This window comes from Mustela putorius, unplaced genomic scaffold (assembly GCF_011764305.1).
Source record: "Mustela putorius furo isolate JIRA1106 unplaced genomic scaffold, ASM1176430v1.1 tig00000174_pilon_pilon_pilon, whole genome shotgun sequence".
NCBI lineage: Eukaryota > Metazoa > Chordata > Mammalia > Carnivora > Mustelidae > Mustela > Mustela putorius.
Window position 1 is genome coordinate 40694109 of NW_025421304.1, and position 27537 is coordinate 40721645.

A 27537-nucleotide genomic window follows, 5' to 3' on the forward strand; every position below is an offset into this window, starting at 1 on the left:
GGGAGCTCACCCTTTCCCCAAGAGCGGCGGAACGCCATCCCGAGCTGCCGTGGGTTTGGCGGGCACGCCGCTCTCCGTGGGCTTTTTCCGGGCCACCTTATAGGATGTTGCCTCTGCTTCAGCAGCCAACCAAGTTCACGTACATGAAAACTGAATTCGGCCACCTTCATATGTGGGTGCCACTTCCATTACTCATCTTAATGCCAATGTCCTACTTATGAGCAGTCCACCCGCACCCCCTAACAGTGAATACAGGGGATGTGGCAGCAAAACCCTGCACCGAGAGCCGCCGCCGGCCTGGCTGCCGGGCTCAGGGCTGTGTCTCTGTGCTCCGGTGTACCCGAAACGCTGGCAGGGGCCTCGCAGAACAGCGTGCGGGCAGCGTCCCTGCCAGCGGGCACCGCGGTCACAAACGTAGCTGCCCGTCCTCCCACCATGGCGGTCGGAGCACCCGCAGGCTCGCCCTCCTCATGGCCCTTTGGCTCCCTCAGGCCAAAAGTTGTAGGTGCCCGAGATTCTGGATCCAAGAAAGAGATTTTTTTTAATTGGTTTTATTTTAAAGTGCACTAAAGAAATGACAGGAATGCTCCGAACCAAGTCAAGTCGGATGACGCACACCAGCTTGGAGCAGACAGTAAATGTGGGCCGGGCACAGTCTGGGAGGGCAGTGCTGCCGGCCACGCCACTTGTCACAGCACCGGGGCATTTGGGGCTCTGGGGCAGCGGTGGCGGCGGCTGGCGCTGCTGGTCGATGGACTCGCGCCACTTGCCCAGCTGTGTGGGGCCATCACCAGCGACTCTGTTTCATAGAAAAGCGACGCTGAAGAGCTGGAAGTCGACACTGGATTTGCACACCTGCAAGTCTCACGGGTTCAACCACTTCGACCATGTTTTTATTGATAAACAGGTATACATGTTAAAAGCCTCACACTGAAGCCGGACATACACGTCCACCCCAGACAACACATGTGCAAATGAACACGCAACACGACCTCTGGACGCGCGTCGTGTCTGGCCCCCTCGGGCCCGTCCCTCTGGTAGGGACACGGCCCTACCCCATGGCTCACACGTGTGTGCAGACTCGGTCCGTTGCCGAGACGTCCCCCAGCTTTGCTTGCCTGGCGACAGCTGTGTCTCAGGTAGGTCCCCCTGTGGATCTGCATCAGCAGCGGCAGAAGCCCTGATTAGGATAGGATACGGATTAATTCCAAACAGAAACGGAACAGTTCACAGATGAACAGAAAGGCGTCCGAGCCAGGAATGAAACACCAACTCTTCTGGGCCTGCAGGCGGGGCTGTAGGAGCGCCCTGGACCGCGTCCCGGCTCGCGTCCTCACGGGTCCCACAGAACAGCCGCAGACCAGGCAAGTTTAAGGCGAGTCCCCAAGGAGGGGAGCTGTTTGCTTTCTGACAGCATTTTCAGCTCTGCACTTAAGGGCCTGTTTTATCGCTCGTGATGTGGGAGAGAAACAAACATAAATGATACAAAGAATAAAGCTGTTGCCATCCTGAATACTCTGGGACAGTGAGTGAGGCTCAGAGTCTGGGGCTCTGCCTTGGGGTCCCCTCACGTGCTCAGCGAGGGCCAGAGGGCCCCCCCACCCCGCTCTCTCTGTGAGTCCCCGTGGCCGGGCCCTTCCTCCTCCGCACCCAGACCGACATCCGGCGGCACAAAGGGTGAGGCCGGCCCGAGCCTTCACTGTCCCCTTCACTGAGGTGCCGTCCGTACTCTGCTGACGTGGCTGGAACAAAACCACGGCAGCTCCAAGGCCCTCACGCACCCAAGATCTTCACAATAAAGTTAAAGCAGGTGGGCAGCGAAGGGCCACACACGAGTGATTGTTCTTTGGATCAAGATATTCTCCAAAATGCAATACATTCATAGTAACGCCCGCGGGACGAGGGTCCCGTGGCAGCTCTCTCCTCTTCCCTGAAACGTCGGCTTCTAAGAAACAGCTTGTTGGCTGCACGCGGCTATTACCGGTCACGTCCCCTAGACAACACTGCCAGTGCTGAAGCGCACACGCACACACACGCACACAGACATGCGCACGCGCACACACACACAAACTTGCCGAAAGGGTCCAAGCACGCGCTTCCGGGGCAGTGCGAGCGAACCTGAAGCCACCGCCGCGGTTCGGTGCCCAGATCGTCTGCGTATTCAGTGCAAAGTGTCGGAGCTCACTGAGATCACAGTGTGTCTCTGTGCAAGCGCCCCTTCTTGCTTGAGCGAGGGCACTCACGAAGCCCCGGGTCGACAGGAACGCCCTGAAACCGTTAGCTGGAGAAGTCTCAGTCACTGGATTGACTTTTGTTTTTTCTTCATGATTGAAAAAAGCAGCTTAGTACACAGGACTTTAATCACCATGGAACAGCCCACGCGACTTCTCAGAAAATGCCAAGTGTTCTTAACAAAAACCCTAACCGTGAGGAAGATAATGACATTTGGCTTCTTCACGTGGCCACGTACCTGTCGTTAGTCGTACAGGCAAAAACTGGCCAGAGCGTCACCCCATCACCGGTCTGGAAAAATCTGGTCTGTGACTCTAAATCTAGAAAACTCTGCTTGCTGCAAGCAACCGGTCTGTGTAGGCTCCGTCTGCCCTAATGGTCACAGGGGAGCTGCTCATACCCTTTCAGACCCCAAAGAAATCACTTAAGTCTGGTGACAAGTCCCGGCACGATGAGGCCTCAGACCGAGAACTCTGGGCCCCCCTTCCTGGGTCTGGTCTGCAGCCGCCCAAACCGGAAGCCAACAAAGGGGTTCATCCAGAGGAGTGAGGGGGGCCCCCCGAAGACAGACCGCATCCCCTCCCATCGCAGCCTTCGCTCCCACGTCGGCTTCTCGCTCTTCAGCCTCTCGATCTCCTGGAAGCAGAGAGGATCGCAGGTGGGCGGCAGGCCCCCCCGAACGCCCACCACGCACAGGCCAGGCCCCGTGCTCTCCGCAGAGGAGCCAGACCCAGAGTCTGAAATCCGGTTCCACGCGACAGCTCTGGCGACGTGTGGGCCCCAGAGGTCAGCAGAGCAGACCTTCCTTGCTGTGCCAGCCCCATGGCCGGCCAGTGCCCCCCACCAAGCCCCTACCCCACACACAGCCCGGGCAGCCACGGTGGTGGCAGGAAGGAGCTGGTCCTCGGGGTCAGGCCACTGGCCTTTTTTCATTTGTTACAAGTATTTATCAAGTGCCTGCTCTAGATATACGGTTCAAAGGCACGAAGGCAATTTGTTGACGCACCTCACGGAGCTGCTCCGGGAGGCTGGGTCTCCTAGAATCTGGGAATCGGCCTGGCTCTACCTGCCCGGGGCCGCTGACTCTCTAACCAAACGGATCCTTGAGTTTGCGGCACGCATAAAGGCAGGAAGGACAGACACAGAGGAGCGGACCTAGCAATCTCCCGAGTTAGCACGCCCACACCTGCTGGTGACCCTGACCCTGGGACTGCCCACGTACTCAAGCCAAGTAACGTGAAGCAGGCGTGGCGGCCAAGGAAGCGTACCGTTTCGTCGTTGCATATGGAGTGGATCTGGGTGCCGAACATGACTGCAGTGAAAGTGAAAAACAGAAGACTCTCAAGGCACAGGAAGACCAACAGGATTACAGTCACGGGGGGTGAGAAGTCACTGCACTCTGCGGACAGAGAGGGCGGCTGTGAGTGTGCCCCAGCGCACACCAACACCCAGAGCGCATGCGAGCGTGGTGCTCGGCTCACAGAAGGATCCTCGTGGAGCCAGGCCCGGAGCCGGCCCCAGCAACGGCCGTGCTTGCCCATCGACGGGCACCTTCGCTGCACACCACGGGGCGGAGGTGGTCAGTCCTTCCGGGCCCAAACCCACCCCACCCGCTGTGGGGCAGCGCTTCCTTCTCACCCGAGGCTTCTGTGAGAGCTGAACCTGTGCGCTGACCTTCAGGGAAAGGAGGAGAGAGGACAGCCCTGCGTCCCTGCCCTGCGTGGCTACTCACACGGGCCCCCGGGGGGCGCGTCTGGCCGACCCACTGTCCCCTCCAGGGAGGCGTGATCACTGCCCGCTTTAGCGCACCTGCCGCAGCTCGCTCCCAGCCAGGAAGGCAAGGACCACACTGAATTCCCAGCCAGCCAGCCGGAAAACAGACACGAGCTCTGGCAGAACAACACTCATTGCCAGGTCGTCTCAGACTCGGCACAACTGCTTTGCAGGAACTATTACATGGCTAAGGAGGGACTGTGTGTGGCTTCGATACACGAGTGAAACCGACTTGAAACCCATATTCCTCACTAGAAGAATTTAGGAACGGACTGGCACATTGGTTCTCTTGGCTCTTCCCATTTTGCCCAACGGCACGCGCTTGCGGGCAGGGGACACAGGGCATGACTCACCAGTCCACTGCCCTCGGACACAGGAAACGAACTGGAGCCCACAGAGGATGAGAGCGTGGACGGAGGACAGAGCTATGTACATCTGGAATGAGAGAAGCCCATCAGGACCGGGGAGCAGCCACAGGTTTCTAGGAGCAAAGGCCACATCGGCTGTCCACTGTCTCGCTTCATTCCTTCATAAATGAACGAGGGGGGGACCCCATTAGGGCAGCGGGCAGCTGCCGTCCAAGGTCGCTCTACACCAAGGTGCCACCTCCCTGAACTGCAGCAGGTAAGGGGATCCCAGCGTGCCTCGGCAGACCCTGTGAGCAGCTGGCACTGATGGTGCTGGAGAGACGGAGACCAAGTCTCTGACCTAAATCCCCTACGAGTCACACGGCAGCAGGCGCCTGTAGCCAAGGACAGCGCGGCATCGCGGTCTCGTCCCGGAGAGGAGCTTCTAGAGAAGCTGGTCTGCCGTGAGAACAGATTCCCCTGCTGTGGGCCAGGCTCCCATTAAAGAGGGGAGCACTCCGTGAGTCCCCACGTGACCGCGCTTTACTCACCGTGAAGAGCACAAAAAACCTCTGATTCTTTTCTCCTACACAGTTGTTCACCCACGGGCAGTGATGGTCCATCTTCCGAATACATCTTTTGCAAATACTGAAAAGGAGAAATCCGGTTTTCAGTATGCCGCACTCTGAGAACACACAACCCGGGTCCCACATGCAATACACACAGTCCGGTGCCGTCGACAGGCCAAGGGCCTCCTGCTCTTGGGAGGGGCTGCGGTCCCCAGGGCGGCGGGCACCCGGGCTGCTCGGGGAGGGCCGCGTACCTGCAGTGGTGGGCGCGCTCGGGCTTGATGCAGCAGCACTTGGGGCACTTGTAGATGACCTCCCCCGGCTTCAGCTGCAAGCTCTCCATGTACTCTTTCGTCGCGTTTCCTTTGGGTACTGCCCCCTGCAGTTTAGGGAGGATGTTTTGGTGGGAGAGAAGGAAAGATCAGCAGTCAGCACGGCAGCTCTGATCTGACAGCTGCGCTGCAATCCGGAGCGCTGGGGCTGCCACTCCAGCTACGCTAGTGTGAAAACAAGGGGGCACGTGGCCGGCTCCAGGGGTGAGGGGACAACTCCTGATCTCAGCTCAGGTCTTGATCCCGGGGTTGTGAGTTCAAGCCCCACCACGGCTCCGCCCCACCACGGCTCCCACTGGGCATGGAGCCTACTTAAAAACCAAAAGACAAAAATGAGAAGTGACTGTGTAACTCAGACACGATCAGGAGTTTTACTTTCATAGAAAAGTAGCATATGTATTAAAATGAACTCAAAATGCTTTATCCTTCTTAAGTGGGTAAGTCACCTGAGTTCTTTCTCGCTTCACGTGGGACACACCAGAGGTGAGGCTTGTCGAGTCATTCCAGCTCAAGGGCGGCTCATTGTCCCCAAAGGGTGGAATGTTCTGTGGACAGCACTCCTGAGTCACCCCATTCTCCGGGTGGGGCTTCATGATAAGAGTGCCCCACAGAGCCTTCCTATCCACTGCGCAGGGCCGCGCTGAACAGACCCGTGATAAGGAGAGGGACTTTATCTCATGTTTGCGGAGTTGCGCAGTACACCTGTGCCAGAGGCCTCATCAGGCCTCCACACACCTGGGAAGTGTGGCCCTGAGCTCCTGACCGCACCCACTGTGGGTGGGGAGGGCCCTGGGCGGAACAGCGCCCAGGTGGCAGCAGAGCATTTGCCGGTGTCCCACACGCTGGCCCCACACGCTGGCCGAGGCAGCGCACAGGCAGCCAGGAGCGGGCAGGGACGGCCTTGTTCTTTGGGCAGTGGAGATGCTCAGTGAACAACACTGTGGGGCAGGACCCCAGGAGCCGTGTGGGGTGCACTGAAGACGGGGACCCATGAGAGTGCAGGAGGTTCTGCGCGTGGCAGGCGGGAACAAGGTCTCATTTCCCGTTGGTTAGTGCCTCGGAGCCTGCACTTGAGCAGAAATGCGCTTCAGGAAGAGCAGGCCAGGGCTGTGGTGGGAGCACGAGCCCAGGGAGATGCAAGCGGCTGTGAGCAGCAGTGGGGACGGCGAGGGACTCCTCCCAGGCCGGATGCCCAGGCGGATGCCAGGCCCAAAGATCTGAGCCCCCGTGGGAGAGGGGCCAGCATCCACGCCTGACAGGGCACAGCAGTGAGTGTGCTGGGCCAGGAGACTGAGGACTGCCGGCTCCAGGCCCCCATCAAGCCAGACCGAGAGCCCCTGAGCCAGCGAGAGAGGCTACACCTCCAGGAGGCGTCCCGCCCACTGAGGACAGGAGGGGCGGCTTCCTGCCCACCTTCTACCACAGGGCGTTTCCCTCCGCGCAGCCGCCAGTCCCTTCACTGTCCCATCACGGGAAGCTATTCTGGTCCTAGCGTTTCCTAACACTCTAATTGTCTTCGTAAACGAGATTAAAAAGTGAAGGGTTTAGGATGTTTTGACTTTGAAAACTTAAACCAGAACGTCAGGCACAATATTTTATGACGAAACCTACATAGCACAATGTGGAGACTTTCATCAAGTTTCCTCCACTGGTCCAGGAATCTTAAAGACACAGTGATTCTGTAAATCCCATGACATCGACATTGTGCTCACTCCTGGTGACAGCTCAGTGCTCTATGTTTCTGTGACAGGAAACGCACCAGTTTTCAAACTCCACACACCTTAATTTTGATGCCTTCTTCTGCAAAGTGTGATCTGCTGCAACGCGCCTGCGTAAAGCGGCACGGCCCAGTAAGTGCCCGTCTTTCCAAGGACCGTCTCCTGAGGCGAGGGCAGGGGGCGCCGCTGGCTGGGGGCCGCCACGCGCTGCCTTGGGCATCTTAGGGATCCTGCTGGAGAGCTTCTGGGCCGCTGCTCAGAACCCTGGGCAGGCAGCACAGCTGATCAGGGCTTCTGGGCCACCCAGCTGACGCCCGGCAGCTGGTGACCAAACCCTCGGATTCTGCGTCTCTCGCTATGCCTTCACAGAGCAGACCACAAGCTGAAGGCTGGAGATGCGGTCCTCAGTCTTGCATTCCTACTTTGGCCATCACCCGTCAGGGGTGCTTCTTCTGAGACCCATCTGTGTGCCTCACCTCGGCTCCCCGGGCCACAGCCACGCCTTCGGGCATCCGGTGACCCCGAACAGCTTTCAGCTCTACTGCCGCTTTTTCCAGTGTCCGGTCCCTGCGCCACCCACACACAGCTCTCTGCCACTTCGGGGCGGGAACCAGATGCCTGCTCTTGGGGACACGGCTTCCAGGCACAGCCTGTGGCCAGGGAGGTGACACTTCGCAATGTACTTCTTTCTCTTTTCCCTCGTATCTTTCCATCTCGTCTCCCCGACTCCCCGTCATGCATTCTGGATCCCCAGGACCTACACAAGGTCCAGCTGAGAACGGGGCTTCCCCGGGACCTAAAGACACATTTACGATTGCCCAGGGGACAGGCCATGGGTGGAAACGGGCATGGGGTGTAAGCTGCAAACTCCAGAGGGCGACAAAAGCCCTGGGACAGAAGGCCCATGTTTCTACCACTAAAAAATCCCAAGAGACACAGAGACTGAGAGGTGTAAGACACAGGTCACCCAGCATCCAAGTGCAGGCCTTACTGGAGGCCCGCTCCCGCCAAGGAGTGGGCGGACCGAGACCCCGAGGTCGCCGGCACATGGGCACACACACATGGAGGGGTCGCCCCGCCATCTGCGGGAGCCGCCGTACAGGAGAAAGCCCCTCCTCTCGCAACGTCCGTGCCGAGATTTACAAACCAAGCTTTACTGTGTCTGTGATTTACCTCCAGGTGCTCTGGGGAGGGGAAGAGAGGGAGCAGGAAGGGTATCGCTGATGCGAGCCTGACCGGGACAAGCTAACAAAGCTCCCGCTCCACTTTTGGGTGCTGCGAACGGTCTGCAGGAAGTGAACAGAAAGACAGGGACTCTGGTGACAGGCAAAGCTTGTTCAAGCCTTGCTTTGTTTCCTGTTCAGTCCTGTTTTCTGGTGTGGACTGACCACCATGTCTGCGAGCTGGTGGGCTGCCAGAGGGGTGCCCTCTGTCGGGTGCCTGGGACAGGACCGCAGGTGCCACGAGGGCCTGGTCAACACCAGGCGCTCAACCAACACCTGCTGAGAAGGTGGACATTCGTACACAGATTAGGGTCTGGGACAGTGGGCTCTGGGTCGTGGGTGGTCTCTCTCAGTTTTCAGTCCTCAGCGTGTTCCGGAATGTTAAGATTGGTGACAGTCTCACCTTCTGATAGGAAGACCATCCCCTCTCAAGGACGCCACTTCCTTCCTGTTCCTCAGAGCCAGGGCCTGTTCTCAGGAACCATGTGACCCGAAGCCAGTGCCGGCACAGACTAACTGGTCCTGCTGCCTCGTAAACTGTGAGGTCCCAGTGGGGTCTCTGCCCTGCCGTCATATGGCAGTTCGGTTCCAGTGCAGCCGAGACTGGACTCCGGGACGGTAAAGCTGTGACCACAAAGACAGCAGACTCCCCGTGCTGAGGGACAAAGGGCGGATGCGCGACTCTGCGGGGCCGTGCCCTCTCTGCGGGGCCGTGCCCTCTCCCATCAGCCGTGGGGATCTGGCCCCCAAGGATTCCAACGTGCTCTGGTCTGGGGACTCCTCTTCCTCACCAGACGGCAAGGAGAGACAGACAGACGCCCGAAGGACAGAGACGCGCAAGGAGTCTGTCCCTTTCTCCCGCTGGTCCGCCCTGACAAAAGACTCCACGACCCAGTTCCAAGGCCTGTCGGGAGCCAGGCATATCCTTGTCCTTGGGCTCCTCAGGCTGCCCTGGACGTCCCCGGTTTTATGTACATTGACTCCAGCAGTGTCTGCAGTCTTCAGCAGCGTCCGGACACGAAACAGCGACTTCAAAGGGACAAAGAACTTGAAGGGACAGTTGTCCAAAGAAGATACAAATGGCCATAAGCTCACGGAACGACACTCAGCATCCTCAGTCACTAGGGAGATGCGGACGGAAACCACAGTATGACTCGGCTTCACGCCCGCAAAGCTGCAGTCGTCCACAAGACGGACCAGGGCCTGAGGTGTGGACGAGCTGCAGCCCTCACGCCGTGGCTGGGCACATGCTCTCCAGTGTGGGGAACAGTCTGGAAGTTCTCCCAGCGTTGAACGTAGAGTTCGCCCGGGACCCAACAGTTCCACTGCAAGGCATCTCCCCAAGGGACACGAGACGCACCTCCAGAACACCGGCACAGGAGCATGTGTGGCAGCGTCCTCGGTAAAGCTGGACAGTGCAAGCGCCCCAGCGTCCCTCGGCGGATCACGGCGGGAAATGCAACGTGGTGTATCCGGACACGGATGTCCTTCTGCCGTAAAAAAACACAGTACTGACACGGCTACGAGGCAGACGGTCCAGGCAGGCAGAGCCCCATCTGACAGGGTTCCGTGCGGGTGATGTGTCCAGCACCGGCCCGTCCGCAGACGCAAAGCAAGCTGGCAGGTGTCAAGGGGTTGGGGGGAGAAGGGCCTGGGCGGTGACAGCTAAGGGGCGCAGGGCTTCTCCTCTGGGTGATGAAAATGTCCTAAAACTGACTGTGGTGGTGGACGCACAAGTTGGAATACGTAACACCCACTTAACCGTGCATTTTGTGCTGTGTGAATTCAGTCTGAATTCCAACGCTGATGTCCAGGACCCCAAACTTCTCCTTGACCTTGGACCTCCCTCCCTCCTGCCGCTTCGCCCAGCATTCTCTGTAGTGACCCGGCAGGGAGAATCAGCGTGCCCACGAGGGACAGGGGCAGCGTCGCGCACACGCCTTCTCCCCACCACGCAGCATGCCCGGCTCTGGGGTCCTCCGCGAAGCGTGAGACCTTCTCCCACAGGAGCAGGGGTTGGGACAGGAGCAGCACTGTGGATGTTAGGAGCAGGGTTTCGCTCCTGGAGAGAGGCTTTGCTACAGGAAAGGAAGGGAGGAGAGGGCCCAGAGAAGTCTGTGAGGGGACATCAGACGGGGCTGTGGCCAGAGATGGCACAGTCTTCGTGAGGTGAGTTACAGAGTCATCAGCAGACCTTGCATCCGAGTCTGTCCCGTGGCGCTGCTCCCCGCTGCTCCCTGGCCGGGTCTGTGACACTGTCCTCTGCCCAAGAGTCCCCCTCAGCAAGGGACTGAGTGAACAGTGTAGGAAGAGCCCCTGGGGTGCAAACTCAGCACAAGTCAGATAAATGCGCACGTAACCACTGGGTGGGCCGGCCGGTATCAGTTCACCCTCAGACGGATTCCTGATATGATTTATAAAATAATCTGTACCAATAAGATATTAACTTCTCAGTATATTCTGCAGAGAAAGCTACCAACAGACATGAACCGGGTAGATGCTAATTCACCCGTCAGGAGCCCCTGTGCCAGTAGCGGAAAACTGTGGTTTTACTGCTGTGGGAAGCAGCTTTTCTCTAACACTGCTCCACAGGGACCACCGGGTGGTACCGCCCGCCGCACAGCCCCGCTGACGGTGGGCACATCCTCCGGGCTCTGCAGTGAGCCTGGAACTCAGCGTCTGGGGGTGACTCCTGGCTGAGCTGCCAGGGTCCGTACCCCTCTGCCTACCCTGAGGAAGTCTCAAACCTCAGAGAGAGAGAGCCTGACCCAACACAGAGGTTCTGAATCTAGTGGCCTTCAAGACCTCAGGGACCAAGGGCAGTTCACAGTGGTAGATCTGCCCCTCTCGACTCTCAGGGAAACTGCTCCCAAAGGACCCCACCTGGCCTCAGACTTGATGTGACACAGAATGATCAGGGAATTGTAGAGATGCAGGGAACTCAAGATTAGCTACATGGTGAAATCCAGAACCTACATCTCTGGCCGTGAGTCTTTTCTTTAGAGGAACAGAGTATCTGAACCGGGAGGAATTTATGAATCTTCTAGTCACCATCTGTCCATCTGTACAAACTGCCCAGCGGGATATTTTCCATTTGTGCACTGTGACATCATTTGTGTCGAGTGATGTTTATTCTCCAGTTAAAACATGGAAAACGTGGGGCATCTGCATGGCTCCGTCAGTTGCGTGTCTGACTCCTGGTTTCGGTTCAGGTCAGGATCTCAGGTTCGTGCTCAGAGTCCCACATCGGGTTCCATGCTCAGTGGGGAGTCAGGTGGAGGTTCTCTCCCTCTGCCCCTCCCCCCATTTGTGCACGGGCCCTCTCTCTCGCTTGCGCTCTCTCTCTCAAATAAATCTTAAAGTAAGACACGAAAAATGTGGGACGCCTGGCTGGCTGAGTCAGTAGAAAAGCGACTCTTGGTCTGGGGGTTGTGAGTTCAAGTCCCGTGTTGGATGTAAGGATCACTTTAAATAAATAAACAAACTTAAAAAAAGAAACCATGAAAAACACCAAGCCTTTACCCAGGAAATAAAAGCCTGAGGCCACAGGGTCTGTGGGGCCACACAAGCAGACATGAAGGAAGTGCAGGGTGACAGCGAGTACTCACAGGGTCGGTGAGCATGGTTCTCAGGTGGGACGCCAGGGCCAGCACCGCTAGGCAGTTAAACAGGACTCCATTGACCACAGAGTACCAGAAGTCTTTGGAAGGCAGCAGCATGACAAATGTCACCACAAAATCAGCGTAGACGACCAGGAGCCACGTCATGACGGCACAGATCATGCCGCAGCCATCGCGGATGAACCAGACCCTGTCTGCCACGTCGGCCTCCGAGGACGAGGAGGACGAAGAGTCGTAACTGTCATTTTCGGTCAGGAGAGGGTGATGCTCGACATCCCGGAGCCGGTGTCCTGATGACGGCATGATTTCCCCGCGCACCCTAGAGGGGGACAGAGAGCTGGTGAGGACCAGGGGACACATGCACGCTTGCTCGCGTGCCCCCTGAAACCTGACGGGTTCCCTGTTCTGGGCTGTCTCACGGGGACCGTCTAAATACACGTGACAGAAAAGACGACAACTGAACAAGATTTGAACCTTAAAATCTTTCACTTCCGTGACTAGCTGACAGCCTGTGACACTATTCGCCCCACTGTGTGGGCGATGCCGAGACGTGCGCACTGTCCCCTGCAGCCAGCCACAGGGGAGCCACGACGACAGGACAGGCCAGATGCAGACTCCCAGCCCAGGGGGAGACAGAGTGAGTGGCACCGAGCCCGCGCTGGCCCATGGGTGCGGAGGCCCAGCCCCCGAGCCACCCTCTGTGGGCAGCTCTGAGCTCCTGCCTGCCCTCCCCCACCGTGCCCAGGCCGTGGCTGACGGTGCGCTCGCCCTCAGTTCTGCACCTTCTGGAAGGCCTTCCTTTCTGCTGTCCTCTCTTACACGCTTTCTTCACTTGCTAATCCATTTCTCCAGCTCTCCTTCCGCACCGTTCCCGTTCCCCGCAGTCCCGGAACCAGGCACGCAGCGGGGGTGCAGGAGCTCCCGAGCCTTTCCCGGACTGGCTGACGGCTGCCTTCATGCACTCCCTTCTGTCACTGGCGTGTGACCGAGCAGCAGCAGGACACTTGTGGCAAACATCAGGGGTCCGTTCAACGGCCCCGGAGGCGCTCACATGAGGGAGAGAGGCCCGGGCGGCCGGAGTACTTCCTTGGCCAGAGCCCGCCGTGGAGCAGGGGCCGCAGCGGGCTGCGGACGTCCTCGGGCCGCCACGCGCCTCCACGCACCATCTTCCGCCCAGGCGCGGCTTCCTTTCCTCCTGCTACCACGGCGCCACCGTGACAGGCACGGCGGTGACAAGGACCGCGCAAAGCCGCGGGAGGTCATGCGGCACAGCCTCGGCAGAGCTCCCTCTCGCTGGGCAAATACTCACTCGAAGCGGTTTCCCACTGTCCGTAAATTAACCCTGCTCCTGGGTCTGACGAAAACAGCTCTCGGGTTTTTCGTAGGAGAAACAGAAGAAACTAAAGACGCAGTGACTGTGCACGGGTCACGGCCGGCCGACCTCGTGGCTGGCACCCGCCGAGCCTGCCACCGTCCCAGCCCATCCGCCACCTCCCTGTCACGCATCGGGACCCTCCGTGCCCCCGGGGCCGGACCTTCCTCCCTCCCAAGCAAGCCACCCCAAAGGGCTCTCCTTCCTCTCAAGAGCACGCTCTGAGGGTGGGGGGGTTCTGGGCCGCAGATGGGATGGGGCGACCTGAAGAGGACAGCCGACCCTGGCTCTGCCCACACCCGGCCATCAGGGGCCGAGACGGGCGGACGCTGCCCCCTTCCCTGGGACGCCCAGTCAGTGCTGCCCGCAGCGCACAGAGCCCCCGTGTGTCCCGCTCCTGACCGACTCACACGGAGGCTCTGGTCTGCTCTCCCCGTACGCCCTTTCACTGTGCACACGTGCGGCCTCCAGCAAGTGCCTGTTTGTTGTCAGGCAGAAGCACCAGCGAGAACCTGGTCCCCTGCTCAGATTCCAGGAGTCTCCCAGTGACTTCCTTAAGAGGGTCCGAGTGAGTCCTAACTACACACCACCAAGCACTGAAGCAGAAAAACTCCTCCAACGAAATCATTTTGCTTTATGGCTCCTCCTCCAGCAGGACAGCGCCCTTGACAAGTGGGCACCCACCTGCTGTGCAGTAAGATGGGAAGCGACAGGCTCGCTTCCTGTCCCGGCGTGTCTGTACAGTCGGGAGTTCCATCCAGAAAGCCCGAGCCCGCCAGTCCTCTGGCGGCACACACAGTGGAGACGGAACCTTCCCAGTGGAGACGCTGGTGAGAAGCTCCCCCATCCCCCACCCCCCAAGAGCATGGTACAGCTCTGTCGTGGCATGTCCCTACCCCACTGTAGAGGGCAAGTCTGTTCCTACAGGAAGAGAAGCCACAAACATGGCAGCACTGGGTGTGGTGGGAGCTTCCCAGACAAGCTTATGAGAATATAGATGCATGAAGTCTGCGTGCAAATGTTACAAAGCCGCATCTGTACAGCCCACCAGAAGGCAACAGGAAAATCCCAACACCCGAAAGCAGTCAATGAACACAGCGGGGTACGGCGGACAGAGTCCACTCTCCGTAGCCCACGGCACGGGCGTTCTGCCGCGTCACCGCGCTTCTCCTTCGTGGATGCAGGAGGAAGGGCACGGAGGAGAGGAGGCAGCAGCCCTTCACACGGAACCATCTGAGTCTTCTGGAAACAGGACAGCAGCGGCTTAATGACACTAAGTGAGCCCATCGTTGGGGTCGGGGCGTGTCTCCTCCCACACTCAGTGCCACACTGCCCTCGAGCTCCTGAAGACCGTTTCTGAGAGACACCAGAACGCACCATGGGCCATCAGAGGGCACATCAGCATTTTTGACTTTAGTGGCCCATTTAACGGGATTCTGTCCACACTCCCAAACCCAAGCTTAGTTGAGCTCATGTCAGAGAAAGCCCCGTTTTCCAGAACATGGCCAGCGCCACCGGAGATCGCCACACAACTCGATAGGATGACCATGCGAGCAACACCTTCCACTAATGTCACTCGGCACATGCCTCGCCCTGTGACACCTGCTGGTAACTTACACAGTCACTTCCCGGAATCCCCCCTGCGCAGTGGTGAGCAGGCCGTAGGTGGCGGCCGGCGGGTAGACAGACCGGCCTTCTGCACCGCCCGTGCCGCCGTCTCCATGAACGCAGTCGGCGTCCGCGGCAGAAAGGACGCCAGGACGAGACACCAGCATAGTCACTCGCTTACCTCACAGACGATCTTGAAACATTACTTGAATATCTTGCGCCTTTTCTTCAGGATCTTAAGGTGCATAGTGTCGCGTGTGACAGGATCTGGAAGACAACAAACTCTCATTAAAAAAGTTACTGATTCAATGACCAAAGCGTGTGACGCTCCGTAGGACAGGATTGATTTGGAGAGCTGTAGAACCAGTGTAACATTTGACAACCACGTAACCACGAAATCGTTACTCCTCTGTGTTTTCATTACTAACAAACTACGAAATGATGGGACAGTCCTGAAAACAAAGTCATTTACTGTACATCTGCCCGTTTCCCCCTCCTGCTACCTAAGCCCCAGCATCAAATACAAGTCTAGAAGCCAAAATCTCCTGAGAAAGATCCCCAGGGATCCCCCAAACCAAACCAGATCAGCCTGTATTTCAAAGGTCAACAAGCGTTTTAGCAGCCACAGCAAAAGACTTCCAGAGAAAATGGTAGCGTGAGACCAAGAGGTGAGACCCGCTGAGGAGGGAGCGCGGCACAGGAAGGCAGGTGGGGCACCGGACGTGTCCATCTCCTGAAGGAAGAAAGTCCCAGCTGGCATCTCCCTCCTGGCTCCCGGATCACCGGCAGGCCGGTGACTTGCCATGGCATCTCTAGAAGCCTATGGCCTGAGAGGAAAGGCCTAAAGATACCAAGATGGGGGCGGGGGGAGCCCCCAACAAAACTAGTCTTTATTTCCAGCACAAACCTTTTCATGAGTTTTTTTAAGCTGTACATTTATTTCCAGTCTTAATGTCATATAACTGACGAGCGTCCCTGTGTGTGTTCTAGGTGGACAGCAGAATGCTTCGACTGACCTACAGGTCAAAGGTTTTGAAGAGAGCCCGAATTAGGTCTCCTGAGAGACAGAGCCCAGAAAGAGGGGAAAAGGAATTCCGAAGAAGTAAAACGTAGAGAGAAACCTTAAAAATTAAAACACTGTATCTGTGAAACCAAAAGGAACATTCTGACTTCCTAGTTACTGAAAAATAAAATGAGAGAATTAAATTTAAAAACAAAGAAACAAACAAAAAACAGGACTGGATGAGAGATGTGGAACTCTCCCAAAAGGAGAATTAAGTGATGAAGACAGAGACCTCAGGCGACAACATAAAATCCAACTAGCCGGCCTGGCGTCCCAGCAGCAGGAGGACTTCCTGCCGCGGTCTCGCTTCCCTCCTGGCTGCCTGCTCTGTCCTCACCCTGTTTCCTTCTAAGAGATGATTTTTCTACTTAAGCCAACGCTCCATCGGGGTCTATCTTTTGAAACCAAGACCCCTAAGACAGCAGGAAGCTGGCCTGGAAGAGGGGTGGGGGGTCAGCGGTGACAGGGAACCCCCTAGTCTCGGCCACTAGCCAGACTCCCCAGGGCAGAGCGGAGGCCACTCTCTGTCCGCTCTTCTGCCCGGCCGCCACTGCAGGGCTCCTCGGGAGCCGCTTCTCCCCCAGCACTTACCGACAGCCCCCTGCCCGCCCTTCCACCGCCACCCACCGGCCAGCGTTCCCAAGTGCCTGCCGGCTCGGACCCCTTCCAGCTTGGAGCCCCTCTGGATGTCTGAGGGACACATGTGGCCGTGACCCCACGCAGCTGACACTAATGCAGGCGACTTTCCAAATACGGTATTTACGCAGAGTAACTACGTTCACGGGCTATGTACGCAACAGCCAACAACTTTAAATACCTAATGGTATTCTGAACTGTTTGCAGATAAGCTTATGCTGACCATGTTTTAAAATAAAACTGGCTTTGGAAGACACAAGACTACTCATCTCAGACATCAGGTTTCCAGAAGAATCTCTACAATGAGATCAAATCCCCAATTACTTTTATGCATTTTAAAAAGTAACCAACACAGCAACCCCTTCAAAAAGCGGCCTGGCACTTTCTCCAAGTTCAACACCCACCCTGCGAGTCAACAACTCCACCTGGAGGTACTTAAACAGAAGTGAATGTGAACCCAAAACGCACACACAACTGTCCGCAGCTTTATCCGTAGTACTCCCCAGACCACAAACAACCCTAACATCCACCACCAAGGAGGCACCGAGAAACTATGGCATAGTCATACCAGGGCACACTGCTCCGTGGCACAGAGGAAGGAGATTAATGAGATCTGCAACCACACGATGAATCTCAAAGATGTCATGTCACGCGCACGGCACCTGAAGCCAGGCAGCAGCAATTTATTTTTAAGGAAATCAGAACAGGGGTTTGAACATAGCAGGATGACTGAGAAGAGCCCAGGGTAACTTTCTGGGGTGATGGAAATGCCCCATATCCTGACCTCACTGGTGCCACTGGCATGTGCGTCTCTCAAAACAAAAGTCAATGAGCTATTAAAAAAAAATCAACAGTACACTTACGATTGTACATTTCATTGTACGATTAAAAAAAAAAATGCACAGGAGAAAAATCAGCAGCACGGGACCAGGTGCTGGGTGGGAAAGGTGAAGCGGAGGCCAACCTCCAGCCAGAAGCTTCCTCCAGAAACTTCACGCAGGGCCCAGGAGGTCTCTGACCAACTTCTGTCTGAATCTTCAGGCGGGGCTCTTGGCCTCTTTCCTCACCTTTTCCTTGGCTGTGAACAGACAATGTACTCTCAAATACAAACTGAAAACGAACGAAAAGACGTCAGTATTCTTTGGTGGCCAATAACTACAAAGAAAATCAAGACGGGCGCCTGGCTGGCTCAGTCGGTAGAGCGTGCAACTCGTGGTCTCAGGGATGTGAGTTCAAGCCCCAGGCTAGGTGTAGAGATGACTTAAAAATAAAACCTTAAAAAAAAGAATCAGGTACTTTCATTATTGCAATAAAAAGAATGTCTACCCTAGAGCCTGATATTCATGTTTATGTTAAGGTGCTGTTTAAACTCATTATGGCTTTACTATCCACACACCCACTGATGACCTATAAAAAGCAGGAATCAGCAGCTCTGCTTCAGGCACAGCAGCAGCACACGAAGCCAACGCGAGCCATGAGAGAGCTGCTTAATTCAGACACGGAGAGGGGGAGCGCCAAGCACGGTGTTCTCTGGCCCGGGCCCCAGGATGCGCAGCCCCAGATGGGAGCTGTAGCCCGCAGGAGCTCACACAGACCCGCAGAGGTGGGAATCAGGTCGGTAAACAATGTGCTAAGTGTTATCCCCAAATTAGGAGCACAGTGTGAGGACGGAGAGAGATGACAGCAGCTAACTCCATCCGGAGGAGCCAGAGAAGGTGTGAAAGAAGCCGCCAGCATGGTGGGCCCTGACAACAGCGGTACAGACCGAGGTGAGAACAGTGCGAGGAGCCCAGGTGGGAGCAGGAGCACGGCAAGCCCGAGAGCCGCAGGCTCAAGGTGAAGGAGGGGGAGAAGGCCAAAGGGGAAGTGCAGACTGGGGCCGCTCAGAGTACTCAGAATGCCCAGCTGCGCCGTCTGGAAGTCTGTACTTGTTCTAGTACGGGAGGCACCAGATCTTTGGCAAATGCACAGATGTTTTAAAAAATAATTGGTGACACCAAGGACGGAAGGAGGAAGCTGGCCAACCAGGAGGCTGGCACCACCTAGAACGGAGAACGCACCCACAGGGGCCTAGAGGGAAGCAGGGCCTGCAGGGGACTGAGAGCTGTTCCGGGAAGCAAAAGCCCAGCGGGCGCCAATGGCGAGGTGTGGCTGGGGCGCAGCACGGGGAAGTGAAAGGGCTTTGGAGGCGTTTCTGCCCCGCCTGTGTCTCCTGGAACACGGGAGCCGCAGATCAGGAAGAGCACTCCCCCGAGACTGGGGCTCACAGAATTTAAGGAGCTTCTGGAAAACTAGCAGATTATCACCTGCCCTCCTGCTACTCCACCCTAGAGAGACCAGGTGGGAAGGGACGCGACCAGCCAAGGGGCCCCAGCAGTGTGGGGCTGGAGCTCTGACAAGGGTCCAATGAGCCAGCAAGGGAGTCGGGGGGCTTAAGAGCACAAAGGCTGGAGCAGTCCGTGCCCTCAAAGCAGGCGCTGGGAGAGGCTCAGCAGGGACCCCTCCCCACCAGGTTCTGTCATGTGCCGTGAGCTGGGGAGACTGGGGGGTGAGGAAATTAAAGAAACACCTTTTTAAAGACGCAGGTAAGTCCTGGACACACACAGCTAGAAGGGAAAGTCGAGGGAATCCTTCTTGAGCTTCCGCTCTCCGCATGATCTCATGTCCCGCTTGGACAGCGATCGTGACTCTGGAATAATACGGGGGCTGTGTCTTCATCCCTGCCCCAAACAGTCGAAAATCCACTTACAACTTCTGACTCCCCCAAATTTAACTCGTAATAGCCTACTGTTGACCTGAAGTCTTACAGTAACAAACACCACAATTTTTGTATGTGTTATTATTTTTTTAAATTTTATTTATTTATTTGACAGACAGAGATCACAAGTAGGCAGAGAGGCAGGCAGAGAGAGAGGAGGAAGCAGGCTCCCCGCTGAGCAGAGAGCCTGATGTGGGGCTCGATCCCAGGACCCTGAGATCATGACCTGAGCTGAAGGCAGAGACTCAACCCACTGAGCCACCCAGGCGCCCCAATTTTTGTATGTATTCTTATGGCAAAGTAAACAAGAGACACCAAAGTGTTAAGAAAATCCTAAGGGGTGCCTGAGTGGCTCAGCTGCTTACATGTCTGCTTTCAGCTCCGGTCATGATCGCTGGTCCTGGGATCGAACCCTGCACTGGGCTCCCCGCTCAAAGGGAAGCCTGCTTCTCTCTCTCCCTTTGCCGTTCCCTCTCTCTCTCTGTCAAATAAATAAACAAAATCTTAAAAACAAACAAAAAAAGAAAATCCCAAGAGAAAATACATTTACAGCACTGTATTATATTTATCAAAAAAAAAAAAAGCTGACATGTAAGTAACTGCGCAGTCACACCCATGTTGTTAAAGGGTCACCCGGGCTTCATCTCCACATTCGCACACGGGCCGCCTTGGACCCGAGGGGTTAAGTCCCCGCAACCCCCGACCCCCGTGAGTCCCTGGGGCTCCATACAAATCCCACCACAGGGCATCCTGCCTTGACCATGGCTAGCTTTTAAAAGCCGAGGACAGCCCCAAAAGGGACTTAGCGGAAGCAGAACGAAGAAGCAGGTGCAGTTAGGCCAGTGAAGCTGGGGTGGAAGAGAAGGTCGGCAGAGAGGCCGCCACACTTGCTCCTGTTTGCTTTCTCGACCCGAACTTACTGGAACTCTTCTTGCAACTACAAGGACAATCCAGGCGCTCTGTGGTTTTCTGTTTTTGAAAAGACTGAGTGTCCAAGTTTGCCGACTCGGGGGATGACCCTTCTTCCTGAGCAGGAGGAAGCAACAGTGGGGCAGGTGGGGTCTGTCCGCGGAGAGCCGCGCAGACCGACTGAAGCGAAAGCCGTTCACACGCCATCCCGCCGTCTCCTGGGCACGGAGTCAGGAGCGGGCTGGGGGCATTCCAAGCGCAGGAGGCAACTGAGACTGCAGAAGGGACGCTGCGGGGGGACAATCCAGGAAGCCGTGGGCCCGGGCAGTGCGGCGGACCCCCCAGGTTCTGACAACGGGAGGGGGAGGGGCTCGCGCTGCTCTCCAGAAGCCCGGCTCTGCCCCCCCAGGCCTAACGGGCTGGAGAGTGGCCAAGAATACAGGAGAGAAAACCAGGGTATCCAAGGCAAGACCTGAGCTGAGATGATTCACCGGGCCCGGAGCGCAGGACAAAGGGGAGAGGCCTGACAAGCCGGGTGACCGAGAAGTCCGGGGAACTGGAGGTCCTGGGGAGACCAAGAACCTGCTGGGGAGGAAGCGACGAGGCGGCCAGGTGGGGCCAAGCCTGGGTCAGCGCTGAGAGCTCCGCGGAGGCACCACTCAGGGGACCGGTAAGAGCCGGCAGGTCCCGACCTGGAAGGGGAGTGGGAGCGAGTGAAAGGGAAGGTCTGGCCGCCTCTGCGGGGGCGTCCCGCCGCCTGGCTGCTAAGCGAGCCCGGACGGAGTGGGAAGACCGTGCACGGTCCTAGCTGAACCTGCAGCCACAATGGGGCGCTCAGATAATCTGCTCCAGTGTGTTTATGGCAATTACGTTCTCAAATGTTCTTTCCGTCCATTTGCGATCATGAAAGATTTAGCTCGCGCTTTCAAACCCTACCAACAGCGTATGCCGTATGAAACCACTGTCTCCTCAAATTATTGTATCTAAAGAACAGAATATTAACCTTTAAGGGAAAAAAGAAGCAGAATATTCAGCTAACTAAAGCTAAGCCTCAATCGCATGCTGGCACATTCCCCATACTGTGAACGGTAAACTTATTTAAGGTTTCTAGAAAGGCCTTCCACACTAAAATACGGAAGGATGGCAAATGGAGGAATGTGCCCACGTTGTGGGGGGCCGACAGGACTGGGAACGGAGTCAGTCTCATGAATGGGGGCGGGGCCGCGCCGGGTCTTCCTTTCCCACCGGCCACAATTCAGTCTCTTACTGGGTCCTCGTCTGTGGACACCTCAGTGTTGCCAGTGCCCAGCTCAACCCTGGGTCTTCCCTTTATCTACAGGCTCTCTAAACGACCTTCTAGACTCTCGGGCCCACTGTCACTGCTGAAGACACATCTGTCCCGGAAGCTCCCAAACCGAGCAGGCACCCCAGGTAAATCCCGCCGCTGCTCAACAACCACCCCACCCACGGGCCCTTACGACCTTCGTGGCTGCATGGAGGCACCTCCAACTCGTTGTCAAGGTCAAAACACAGGAGTCAACCTTCAATGGGCTTTCCCCGAACCCCCCACCAAACCCTTAAGCAAGTCCTGAGGGCACAATCTCCAAAACCAACCACAGTGGGGCCTCCTCCCCCTCCCACCCGCCAAACCAAGGCCCAGGAGCCTGACCCCGGGCAGTCCGCAGGGCGCCTCCTACACGTGCTCCTTTTCTGCTCTCCCTGCGGCCCTCGCCCCACGATCCGCCCCCATTCAGCCCCGAGTAAGTTCCCACAGATGGAAATCATCCTGCGTTCCTCCATTTCTTAAAACCACCCAGTGAGTGCCTCTGCCTCTGCAGGCCGCCCTGCAGTGAACCCCCCAACCCCAAGGCATGCTGACCTCACTTCTCACCCTCCCCACCTGGCTGGCCGTCTGGCGCCTCTGTCATCACCATCACACCACGTTCCCGGCTATGTCCCGGCCCACACCCAGGACGCTCCACATTCCGCACCCATCTGTGGAATGAACCAGTGAGAGAACCGGGGAGCGCACCAGAGGGAGCCCACAGGAACAGAACAGGGAGGCAATCAAGTGAGATCTGGCCTGCGAGGAGAGGTCGGGAGTCTGGGAGCCTTGGGGAAAAGCAGTCAGGGGGAAATGTGGAAGGTTACCGGGAGAGAGGGAGACGAGGAAGAGAGAAACCCACTTGTAGGGGTTTTCCGGGGGCGCCTCCCTTCCTGGGGCAACAGCCGAGCGTGCCGGCTTGACGAGGCCGTCTCACGGGTGCGCTCACCCACACGCCAGAGGTCTCGCTGCTACCCCCGTACCGCAGCCACAGCTGGATTCTCAAAATCAAATGGAGCAGCTCTTTTCAAAATCCCAAGAAGGTCAATGAACCCCGAGGAATTCTAAATCCAGAAACAGAAAGAACACCAGAGTTCCAAACTCTCTAGGAGTCCTGTCCCGGGAACTAGCGGAACCTCAATCAGGCTCGTAAATCCCAGCCTCTTTCCAGATGTTCCTAAATAGGGTTTCCTTGTTTAAAATGAAATGAACTTTTTTTTAAAATTTTTTTTTTTTAAGATTTTTTTTTTTGACATAGAGAGAGATCACAAGTAGGCAGAGAGGCAGGCAGAGAGAGAGAGGAGGAAGCAGGCTCCCTGCTGAGCAGAGAGCCCGATGCGGGGCTCGATCCCAGGACCCTGGGATCATGACCTGAGCCGAAGGCAGAGGCTTAACCCACTGAGCCACCCAGGCGCCCCTGAAATGAACTTTTTTAACATGAGACTCCATTGAACCCGAAGCGCTACGAACACGGGCCGCACCACTCCTGAGCTAGCTGTCAGCGGCAAATCAGTGACCGCCCAGAGGCTGGAAAGGGAAAGGCAAGGCCAGCTCCGACTACCCGTCTCCTGGCGCGGGGCTTCACACGCATCCGTGCACCAGAACCCGCTGCTACCTCAAAAGCAAGGCGCTAGTATCGGCTCATTTGAGCCACGGGCCCATGAAGCCTTAAGATGGCAGTAACTTGCCCAAGCTCACAGCCAGGAAAGGGTGCACGCAGGACTGTCCTGACACCAGAGCCCACGCTCTTCCATTAAAATACACTGCCTCGCAGAGTAGCTGGTTTTAGAAAGTGCTTTCTCTAATGAATAAAGTGAATTAGGGACTGTGGGACTCTGAGAATCCAAAACATTTCAACAAAGAAATGATACTGCAGAAGCCTGTCTCAAGAGACACCGGAAGCTTCTCCATCCCGACTGTTTCTCGCTTACAGGGTGCCGCGAGGGAAGAGCACCCCTCCCGGAATGCAGAGCCTAGGACCACACCCTTTCCAAAGCACCAGCAACACAGGGAGCTGGCCTCTGCTCCCACATCCTAAGAACACCCCTCATGCAACCAGTATTCATTTAGTTCCTCTTACCCTCTAGACATACAGCCCCTCACCCCTTCCTACCTGCGTGAGGACACTCCCTGCTTAGGGCTCTGCCCCCTCCCACAACCAAGTTTAGGCACCCTCACCTCTGGCGGGTGTCTCTGCAGAATCCCAATCTCAAGGTCACCAGGTCCAACCACCACCCTCTGGGTAGCCACAGGAGTTACAGCCAAATACACGGTGCGGGTCACAGAGGCAATGTGGTCCCAAACCTGTTAGCCCTGCCCATGGCACTCAAGGTTCCAGTGAATCCGGCTCCCATACCTTTTGGGGCTTAGTGCGCACACTCTGTGCCACGGGCGCTCATGCTGGTCCCCTCTCCACACCCTTTCACCCCTCCGTGCTTCTGCTCCTGCTCTCTCCTCCAGCAAGAGGACGTTGACTCTCTGCCCAGCCAGCTGAGTCGTTAATCAAGCACCTCCCAAGCCCCCTCGACGTAGAAGGCATCCCTGGATGACTTAAGTGTTTTCAAAACCGTAAGATGCTGTACCAAGGGAAGGCACCATCCTGGGGCCACACGGAGTCTGGGTTTTATGAGACAACAGGGTTCTAAGAAGGCTCTACCGGAATGGAGTAAAACTCAGCGATAAGCAGAGCTACAAACAGCAAGACAAGAATGTGTTTGCAGAGAGATGCAAAGAAGTCAGTGAGTGGGAAGAAATCAAAGAGGCAAACGTGAGAGGAAATGCCTAATGGCCTGTGCCGTGACAGGCAGGGCAAAGAACAGACACAGAGTTCATGGGAAGTAAGGACTCTCTCTTCCTCAGAGGCAGAGGGAAGAAAAAGACTGATGGACACTGAGAGAGATTTTTAGGTAGAAAAGACTCAAGGTTGAGAGAACTCTTCCAGTAGCCTCTGTTTCCTCCGTGTTCTAGAAGGTAGTCATCTGTCAGTGGTAAAACAAAAGGGTGTGTTTTTAAGTAGAAAAGGACCATGAAGGAAGGAAGGATGCTGCTGTGCAATCAAAAAATACAACCTTGCCCAAAAGGAGGTTTGGTCTTGGCTGACAATCCGACTCGGGGTGGGAGATGGGCACCCCAGAAAGACCCATACTGTGATTCGGGGGGCCTTTGGGTCTCACAGTATCCGCGTGGTCAATTAACGAATCCGTTACACTTACAAAATAGAACCCACGTAAAGACTCTGTGAACACCGAGGCGCACATGAGTTTCCCGGGTTGGCAGTACCCCGTGCACACTGTCTCCTATCGATGCTAGGAATGTAACACATCGGAATCCACAGAGAGAGGACAACAGAAGCTTCACCCCTGCCCCCTCCTCAGACTCTGTGCGAGAAGCCTCTCCCCTTGGCTGACTTTAATCTTTATCCTTTACCTGTAATAAACCACAACCATGAGCATAACGGCTTTCAGGAAGTTCTGGGAGTCCTTCTAAATGATCGTCCAGCCTGAGAGTGGTTTTGAGAACCCCGAGACTTGCCACTGATGTCAGAAGTGAGGGTGGTCTTGCATGACTGTCTCCCTCTGAACTCTGCAGCTGCCTCTCACAGTCGGCCTGAGAACTTCTCAGATGCTACAGCCCAAGGGTCACAAAGCGAGTCAATACGGATGCTGGACACTGGCTCTGGGGCCGAAAGGAGATTCACATTCAGTGAATACTTAGACTTCAGGCTCTGCTCTAGTGTTGGACTTTTTTTTTTTAAACAAAATAATCTGTATTATTTTTCTAATTGAGATATTACTTTTAAGAAACATAATTCCAAAAAGCTGCTTTAGGAAAATTGTCTTGTAGAGCTGCCCAACATGGAGTGGAGCAGGGCAGCTCCAAAATCAGGAAAACTACTTCCCACTTCATCCCAAACATTAAGTTCACATGTAAACTTACTTCTAGTCCCATTTCTCAAACGACCAAAAACTATTAGTTCTACCACTAGAAAGTCCCAGGCCTGCAGGTGACAGTTCCAGCAGGTATGTGGACGTCAGTCCATACCTCTGACTGAATCAAGACGTTTTAGTATTTTCTCTCTCACTGAGAGGGCTGTGAACTGACAACGCTGATGCCGTGTGACCCATTCCGTGCATACGAATGCTTGTGCTTTCTGGAAGGCGCGTGCTCTTATGGTGGACCGGTCAGCAGAGCTGTAAGGTCCAATCTGCGCACTGTCCGCGGAGGCAGGCTCTGAGCCATTCGTAGTGGAGTGCTTCTGCACACACTTTACCCCCTCTGCTTTGAGCTGAGACAGTGGCATAAAAAGTTCCCACGGCGGTTTAATGAATTCCTCAGGAAACCACCTTTCAGATGGCCTTGTTCTCCTCCGTTTCGCTACTCAAAAGTGAAGGTGCACCCACCAGCCTAACCCCCCAAAATATACAACCCAAACGACTTCGGTAACTCAAACCCTTTTATCTTCCAGAATGTTCAAGAAATGCAACTGAATGCTCCTGTCCCATTCCCCCCGCCCACTTTTTTCAAATATCCCAAGATCCTTTCACATTAACCAAGTTCAATAAGGTGACTTTTTAAAAGGTGACTTTGGGTTAAGTACAAGTGGTAAAACAAGGTCAAAAAGATTAAAGTTGTCATCTGTGAGGTGAAGAGTTTAGGAAGAAATAGTTACTGGCCCAGATTTCTCGACCACCTCAGACAGGAAGGGTACAACAGACAAATACAGGTGCGGGAGGTACATACACCAAGCGGACTCCCTGCGCAAATGGTCAGTGGAAGAAACTTCAAGGCCGCTGCCCCGACAGCTCTTCGGCTCCCATGTAACCACCATCATAAACGGGTTATTTATAAGCTAATAAAGTTTCTCCATCCCAGCAAAGGGACTTAGTTCCCGCAGCAATGACTCCCCAGGAGAGATGGACCTTGGCTGCAGCGAGAAGACGAGCAGACTGTCGGAGATGCCCTGCCCCGCAATCCCCACCCCACCCCCCGCCAAAGATCACTGATGGGGGAAGGGAAGACAGCCACGAAGAGGAGCAAAGAATACAAGAACAGTTCAACGTTTTAAAAGGAAGGGAGGCACAGGCGCCTCCGAGGAGCCACGGGCGGCGTTCAGGGGAGCCCGTCGTAATACGTGCCTATAAACCACTTTACAGCTCCCAGTAGGGTTTTACAGTCTGTCTCTCTCCGCCCTCACAGCAAGCCCGTGGTTAGTTTATCAGAGCGGAAGCCGCGGCTCCGAGAGCTGGGTGTCCTGCCCAAGGTCAGGCGACAAGCTAGGGCTGCCATTCGCGCCCGATCCCGAGAGATCGGCGGAGGAGGGACGGGGAGACACCTGGAAGGGAAGTCGCGCGCGGGCACAGAGGTGCCCCCGAGGGGCTCGGGAAGGTCGCCGGTGCGCGGCGGGTGGAGGAGAGGGCGCAGGGGGCCGAGGGAGGCGCGGCCGGGGCCCCGGAGCGGCCGGGAGTCCCCGGCGTGGGCACCTGCCCGGCCCCGGCCCGGCCCGGCCCGGCCCGCCGCACTCACCCGAGGCCCGGGCGGGGTCGCCCGGCGCTGCGGCTTCTCCCGGCCTGCGGCGGCGGCGACTGCAGCGGCTGAGGCAGGGACGCATCATGCGGCCGCGCTCATGGCCGGGCCGGGGCGGGCCCCGCGGCTCGGTTCGGGTGGGTCCCGCCGCGCCGGTCGGAGGGAGGCGGCCGCCGAGCACACACGAGGGCAGCGAGCCCGGCCCGGAGAGCCGGCGGCGGCGCGACCCCCGGAAGTGAACCGCGCGGGGTCGGCGGCGCCGCGCTTGCGCAGTTCCGGGCGCGCCGCCGCCGGCCGCGGAGAGGGCGCTTGAGGCCGTCGGTGGGGTCTTGGGAGCCGGGATCTTCGCGGACCCGAGAGTCTCGAAGACGAACGGCTCCTTGTCCAGGGCAGCTCTTGGTCGAAAGCAGCGCTCGCCAAAATAAAGGGATCCCATCCACACCGAAGTCCGGAAGAGGAAGGATGGGGGCTACGGGCCGCCGCGCAGTCCAAGCCGCGCCGTCCGCCCGTGCAGTTCGCGGACCCCCCAG

General features: G+C 56.6%; 2 protein-coding genes across 5 annotated transcripts in view; one reads left to right on the forward strand and one right to left on the reverse strand.

Moving 5' to 3' along the window:
• The window catches only part of LOC101685187, a 43865-nt gene extending 26048 nt beyond the window's left edge, over positions 1-17817 (forward strand). For both annotated transcript variants that reach the window (XR_001179676.2, XM_045076386.1), the window contains exon 3: positions 15785-17817. The gene's annotated coding sequence lies outside the window, so the exon portion shown is untranslated. The remainder of the gene's footprint in view (positions 1-15784) is intronic.
• On the reverse strand, positions 872-27255 carry ZDHHC7 (zinc finger DHHC-type palmitoyltransferase 7). 3 transcript variants are annotated; one of them, XM_045076384.1, is made up of 8 exons: positions 27008-27255; positions 14976-15061; positions 11803-12133; positions 5176-5300; positions 4904-5000; positions 4359-4440; positions 3501-3544; positions 872-2868 (listed from the first exon to the last, which is right to left on the reverse strand). In XM_045076384.1, the coding sequence occupies exons 3-8, from the start codon at positions 12115-12117 to the stop codon at positions 2692-2694; spliced, it is 840 nt and encodes a 279-aa protein (XP_044932319.1). In that variant the 5' UTR covers positions 12118-12133; positions 14976-15061; positions 27008-27255; the 3' UTR covers positions 872-2691. The 3 variants fall into 3 exon arrangements, with proteins under 3 accessions (XP_044932319.1, XP_044932320.1, XP_044932318.1); XM_045076385.1 differs by having other exon boundaries at positions 872-1180; positions 3501-3631; positions 27008-27253; XM_045076383.1 differs by having other exon boundaries at positions 3501-3631; positions 27008-27253.
• Positions 27256-27537: the final 282 nt, after the last annotated feature.